This window comes from Coregonus lavaretus, assembly GCF_964263955.1.
Source record: "Coregonus lavaretus genome assembly, chromosome: 6".
NCBI classification, from domain to species: Eukaryota; Metazoa; Chordata; class Actinopteri; order Salmoniformes; family Salmonidae; genus Coregonus; species Coregonus lavaretus.
In genome coordinates, this window is record NC_139993.1 from 62,804,295 (window position 1) to 62,811,402 (window position 7,108).

Genomic DNA, 7,108 nt, shown 5'->3' on the forward strand with positions numbered 1-7,108 from the left:
TTGGGCTTAGTGGGACTATAATTTGTTTTTCAACAGGACAATGACCCAACACACCTCCAGGCTGTGTAAGGGGTATTTTACCAAGAAGGAGAGTGATGGAGTGCTGCATCAAATGACCTGGCCTCCACAAGCCCCCGAACTCAATCCAATTGAGATGGTTTGGGATGAGTCGGACGGCAGAGTGAAGGAAAAGCAGCCAACAAGTGCTCAGCATATGTGGGAACTCCTTCAAGACTGTTGGAAAAGCATTCCAGGTGAAGCTGGTTGAGAGAATGCAAAGAGTGTGCAAAGTTGTCATCAAGGCAAAGGGTGGCTATTTGAAGAATCTCAAATCTCAAATATATTTTTATTTGTTTAACACTTTTTTGGTTACTACATGATTCCTACATGATGTGTTATTTCATAGTTTTGATGTCTTCACTATTATTCTACAATGTAAAAAATTGTTTAAAAAAAAAGAAAAACCCTTGAATGAGTAGGTGTCCAAACTTTTGACTGGTAGTGTAAGCTAGCCTATTAGCCATGTTAAGACTGACCTGTGATCATTGCCATTGCTAGTTTGATTGTATTGGCATTCCCAGCCTTAGTTACATTCGTCTGTTTTTTGCCCAACATATTGAGTAATTGAAACTGAAACAGTGCATTCCGAATGTCTGGAGGAAGCAAACAATGTAACAGGCCAGCTTTGATTTAAAACCTGATAGCAATATTTGTTGGACTTCCAAGACATTTATTGGTGAATTATATTAGTCATGCATTGAACTGCATCCATCTATTCTGCCAACAATGTCTTACTGTACGTCATGGAAGTTATAGTCAAATAGAACCTATTGGTTTTGTAGCATAAACTGGGAATTTGATATTTTTTTTTATGATATTACGATTGTCTGTTTATTTCATAGCTGCAAAGTAGTTAAAACGCTGTCAGTTCCAATTTAAGGGACAGTGTTGCCTGGAGGGTACATGTGTTGTCCTGTACTTACATATCCGACGCACTCCAAGGCCTGAAGAAGTTCGTCTGCATCTCCAAGGTTGTCCAGTTCGTCAAACAGGCTGATGTCTGCATGAGCGAGACAGACACACACGTCTGATTCAACAGTAGCCTTACATTTTTACATTTTAGTCATTTAGCAGACGCTCTTATCCAGTGCATACATTTTTTATTTTATTTTTTCATACTGGCCCCCCGTGGTATTGAAAACAATACTTAGTTGCCTTCGCCAAAGACTAACTACCGTTTTCATCAAAGGCTAGTTTATGTTTCAGATAGTTATCCACAACGTCAGGTCAGACAGCTAATCACAGTTTAGCCATATGGGGCTACAAAGAAGAATTCAGATTGTAAACGTCTTCTCTTAGTCATAGATATGGCTATTCACCTATTATTTACACATTGTTAATGCATAACTGATGGCCCACTTGTTTAATCAAATTAGGAAACATTCCATTTACGTTTTCCTGTTTGTAATAATTGGAATGAGCTTTAAAATCACTCAAACTAAATCAAAACTTTGTAGAAATGATAATGACCAACATTCATAGCACATTTTCTTTCCAGTTCGCTAAAAATCACCAAAATGAAAGCTAGACAGTCACAGAGCATCAAAAAAAATCCAAAAACGATGGATAGAAGACTATTTCTTTGCTAATTTTGACCATGAGGAAATATAACCCATTTTCAGTGTGGCCCTTCGGACCTGGTTGAAGACAGAATGCGACCCCCGGAGCAACATGAGAACCCTGCTGTAGCCTGTCCTGAGGAATCACTGCACTCATTGGGAACCCTGCTGTAGCCTGTCCTGAGGAATCACTGCACTCATTGGGAACCCTGCTGTAGCCTGTCCTGAGGAATCACTGCACTCATTGGGAACCCTGCTGTAGCCTGTCCTGAGGAATCACTGCACTCATTGGGAACCCTGCTGTAGCCTGTCCTGAGGAATCACTGCACTCATTGGGAACCCTGCTGTAGCCTGTCCTGAGGAATCACTGCACTCATTGAGAACCCTGCTGTAGCCTGTCCTGAGGAATCACTGCACTCACTGAGTCTAGACTGCATCACCACTTATGTTACACAGACGTTAACACACTTGAATAATACAAAACGGCATGTAGAAATTTTGAAACTGTTAATTAATGTTTGCAAAACAATGTCCATTTAAGGCTAGAACACTTTACAATGCAAGAAGGTACCGGTAGCTTCCAGCTTTGTTGGCTAACTTTCCTTGCTAGCTTACGGCTGAAGATAAAACCAATTCACTACCCTAGTACCTTGTTTGTGATAATATGCACACAATAACGCAAAGTATTGCTGATTACAAAGCTGATTGTCACCAAAAACTTCATTCATTCACTTTGTCTCCACCAGTCAAGATCATCTTTGCTCGAGCCTCGGACTGACTGTGTGTAAATGTCATGGGTCTTAAAGCAGCAATCAGAAGCTGAAACGATATCAAAGCTTTGCCCCTGGTAGAGTGAAAAGCTGAGGGATGATCTCAAATTCATAGACAGCGCTATGGATGCAAGGACTGACCATCCATGATTTACAAAATAATATTTTTAACCATGTTTTGAGGCTATATAGTGTTTGTTTACATTTTCTTTGTTTACACCGTTGGATTAAAACAAGCTTGTATTTTGGGTTCTGATGGTGTGTGACAGTTGAACTAAGCTCATGAGGCATTTATAAGATATATTCTTTAAGAATCAATGGATACATATTATTAATTTATAAGTCCAAAAATGGATGTAGCAACTGCTGATTGCCCCTTTAAAGAGACGGTGCACACTTTTATAAAAGAGATTGCTTCTTCTATGCAAATGTTGTTGATCAGCATAATAAAATAAGTCCCAAATGGAAGGGAAACAGATTGCTTTTAATCTGTAGCCCCATGAAATCAGCTAAAACAAGCTCAATAACTCAATGCATGCACGCACTCCTATTGAATATGCATTCACCTGTACTGTGAATAGGCCTAGGCTACATCTTCATTTACCCAGTTTATCAACAACAACAAAAAGATTTTAAAAAAAAGACAAAAATACAAAAATTTGTAAAGTGGTTATCCCACTGGCTATAAGGTGAATGCACCTATTTGTAAGTCGCTCTGGATAAGAGCGTCTGCTAAATGACGTAAATGTAAATGTAAACGTATCAATAGACTACAGATTTACTACGTGTTATCGCTGAAGAATACTGTCGGCTGCGACTGTGATAAAGCTGGTTAAAACAGTGTGCAGTAAGTGTATATTTAGCATTAGTGAAATTATTTTGATGTGATATTAAAGTAAAGGGCTTTATGTTTCTAGAACCGTATCGCAATTGAGAATCGATTCACGTTTCGATTGAGTATTTGGCTGTTCTGGCTGCCAGAGCCAGTCCACCTCTGAAAATAACACAAGGTTCTTGAACCTTAAGGCGAAGATTTTTTCTAACTAACCCAAGATAGACCACAGCCTGTCGTTTCCACTGTGAGAAAATTACACCTTGTGAGCAGAGACAAGCACGAGCTAGCAAGAGCCTATTGGCGCGTTCTAGCATGTATTTGCATATTTCCGTTAGGCAAAGGTCTGTGAAGTGTGCGTGTGCAATAACTCCATTCGCTCTTTCTAAACAACCAAATTTTTTTGCAAACTTTGGCAAAGGTAAAGTCTACAAAAATTAGTCCACTCTGTTCGTAACAGATTTTAGTTTTAGAAACACAAAACTGTATTGCGATCAAATGTTTCATCAATGAGTAAATTAGCAGAATGTCGGGCAAAATCCATCTCGCTCCATCTTCTCCCCCTGCCGGCCACTGGGCTTCCTCTCAACACCATATTTGGTAGTGAATGGAAACGCCAACCGGATGCTTCACATTTATACATCCGGTCAAATATCTGTCTCATTGTTTTATCTGTGCTTAAGGTGTAACAGTAGGTAGGCTCCTTAAGAGTACATATTGGGCTAAGGCTAGCCATATCTATGAGTAAAAAGAGGAGACGTTTTACAATCTGAATTCTTTGTATCTCTTCTAGCGAAGTCATAAACGAAATATATTCGTACAGGGCAGAGAGAATAGTTACAAAGAATTCAGATTGTAAAGAATTCAGATTGTAAAACGTCTTCTCTTTTTAGGCATCCTGGGGTCACTGACTTGAGGCAGTAAATTAGCTAGCCAGCTTGCTAAATAACTAACTAGCTACCATGTTAGCAACAAGCTGGCAAATGAAGAACACATTCATTCGATCGAGTATAACTATGGTAAACATAACCAACATGTTGACATTTGTGGAACACATTTCCGAGGAGTAACCAATATTAGACAAAAGTGGCTCTCTTTAACGCTACAGTAGCTAGCTAACGTTAGCCTTCAGTAAGTGACGCTTGCTTACCCCACTCGCCATCCTGGTCGATGGACATGGTGTCAGTTTCACTGTTCATCAGTTGTTGTTCTTGATTCTCGAAGTCTAACATTAAACCGGACGACATACTTCCTAGAATACATTAGTAACCGATTGTAAAGAAATAGGTTATGGCTTATTCGAATAGGTCAAAAGCTTAGCATCGGTTGCACATGTTACTGGATCGTATTCAGAGAAAACTGTTCTTCCTGTTCTACGGAAAAAAAGATACACGTCTTGCTTTACTGTAAATCTACGGCTCCCGAGAAGGATATATAAATCGCTCGGTGGTTGTAATGACGAGATACACCATGAGGTTGCAGCAAAGCACAGGTTCTAAAAAGTATAATTTTCCTCAACAAGTGGGTGCCCACAATTAGCCATATCCGTCACCCCAATTTAAAGCAATTCTTTATATTACTCCTAAAGTGAAGGGACAGATATTTTGTCATCAGTAGGTTTAGGGTTAGAAGGGCATCATTGGGTTTAGTAGGGTTAATTTATGCAGAGAAAGCTGACGTTCTGATTTAATCGTCTAGCGACTTTTTGGCCTCTATTCATGCATTTAAATTAAAAACACAAATACACCCAAAAAACACAATTATTCACCAGTTTCACCCCAGTAGCTGCCTCAAATATGTTTCAATGAACAAAATAGCCCTAAAATGATATGGTCTACTGTAGACTATATCTGGAAATGCTGTATTACACATTTGAAAGGTGAGACCATCAGCCAGCTCAAATAGCCCAGCTACGTTCCATAGCAAGGTGCCTTTCCAATCGATCAGACAGACAGATGGGGACCTGCCAGCCAGTCCAAGCTGGGCCGGGGCCCTGCTCCCTGGTATCAATAGAAGCCTGTTCTTTCCAGGTATATTCTTAGACCCTAGTAGTGGTTCCTAAATGCCCCAGCTGCAGGTCACTCACATTGGCATAGTAAAGATCAGTAGCAAGTGCCTGCCTGGAATAATCTGTCCTGGGCAACTTGGGACAGGGAAGGCTTAACCTGAGGTGGTCTTCCTGATTACCTCCCTACGCATTGGACGGATCGGATCCGCTCTGTTCTATAAGAACAGCTCTGGATAAAGATATTTAACCTCCTTCTTTACTTGATCATTATGTGACAAAGTAACAAGACCATTAAAACCTAATCAACACTGTTAGTTGGTTGATGTAGTCTTGATAGTCTTGTGTTACTAACTGATAATGGGGCGGCAGGTAGCTTAGTGGTTAAGAGCGTTGTGCCAGTAACCGAAAGGTCGCTGGTTCTAATCCCCGAGCCGACTAGGTGAAAAACCTGTCGATGTGCCCTTGAACAAGGCACTTAACCCTAATTGCTCCTGTAAGTCGCTCTGGATAAGAGCGTCTGCTAAAATGACTAAAATGTAAACAATGATAATGACATTGAATGGTAGTGGTAGCTGATTGGAGTAGCATGGTATGATGGGCAGTGTTTTAACCTGATGATAGGTCCAGGTCCAGAGGTAACCAGAACAAACAGGAGATTAACAGGTTACCGTAGTGCCAGAGGTAAGAACGGTTAAACGGAACATCTGTGTAAAATGGATTAGGGGCTTTGGACACATCCATTGCTATGGAAACTGCCATGTCTAGGTATGATTCGTTTTTTCCATTAGATAATAACTGGTAGGTATATCTAAAGCACAACATAGTAATTACATTGTAATTTGCATAATTCATAACAGACCATTAATATACTATGGTCTTGATAACAGTCCGTTAAGACTAACTAATTTTAATTTGGGAGAAAAAACATCTGTGCAAATCCTACAGCAATCCTGCAAGTCCCATACAGGAATTCTACAGGAAAAATCCCACATGGTTTTTGTGGCTTCTTTCCCGTGAGACAACCTGCAGGGTTTCTGTAGGTCTTTGACTGTGAGTTAGTTAGTGGTTTCCTGTAATCCTTTCTGTTTATTTACAACAGGATCCCATGCTGTCTAAGTGAACGTAATACAGTTAGTTAGTTGTACCCGTACATGATGAGGAGATGAGGTGGGATAAACAGCACTAGGACGCATGCGACGGGCAGCTCCTTACAATCCTAGATTGGCTTCTGCTCACAACCTTCAAAAGTGTTCCAAGAAGGAGACTCAACATTGTGTCCTTTGAGACCGCCGGTTTGTTAGCTTCATGGATTTGCCATTGACTGTATTAGGTCTGTTCCCCTATTTTACTCTACACTCCTTGGTTGTTCCCAGAGACCCAGTGGAAAGCCAACCATTTCATGTTGCATGTGCCTATACCCCCGTTCACTGGGGCTGGCCATCAGGGATGCTGGTGAAAGACATCAGCCAAACTTCAAGGAGAGAATATGGAGGTGGAGAGGGAGAAAGAAAGAAAGAAAGAAAGAAAGAAAGAAAGAAAGAAAGAAAGAAAGAAAGAAAGAAAGAAAGAAAGAAAGAAAGAAAGAAAGAAAGAAAGAGCAGATCTGATTCATATGGGAATTTAATACTAGCCCAGCTCTATCATCGAGACAAATACTAGCCCAGCTCTATCATCAAGACTCATGAAAAAATTCTCATTCCTGGCATGCTAACCAGAGCACTTTCCCTGCCAACTGACCACATGGGGAAGGAAACAAAATGAGATAAAGATGACTCCAAGGAGAGGGAGAGGGAGAGAGAGAGAGAGAGAGAGAGAGAGAGAGAGAGAGAGAGAGAGAGAGAGAGAGGTGGGGGGGGGGGTAGAGTGGCAGAGAGTCCCT

The 7,108-nt window shown here is 40.6% G+C and overlaps 1 protein-coding gene across 1 annotated transcript in view; it reads right to left on the reverse strand.

The window, feature by feature from the left end:
* atf6 (activating transcription factor 6) overlaps nucleotides 1-4,601 on the reverse strand; it is a 71,429-nt gene extending 66,828 nt beyond the window's left edge. The window contains exons 1-2 of the mRNA XM_084163916.1: nucleotides 4,372-4,601; nucleotides 984-1,060 (exon numbers count right to left, since the gene is read on the reverse strand). Of these exons, the coding sequence (XP_084020042.1) occupies nucleotides 984-1,060; nucleotides 4,372-4,468 (174 nt within the window). The 5' untranslated portion in view covers nucleotides 4,469-4,601. The remainder of the gene's footprint in view (nucleotides 1-983; nucleotides 1,061-4,371) is intronic.
* Between the last annotated feature and the right edge of the window lie 2,507 nt (nucleotides 4,602-7,108).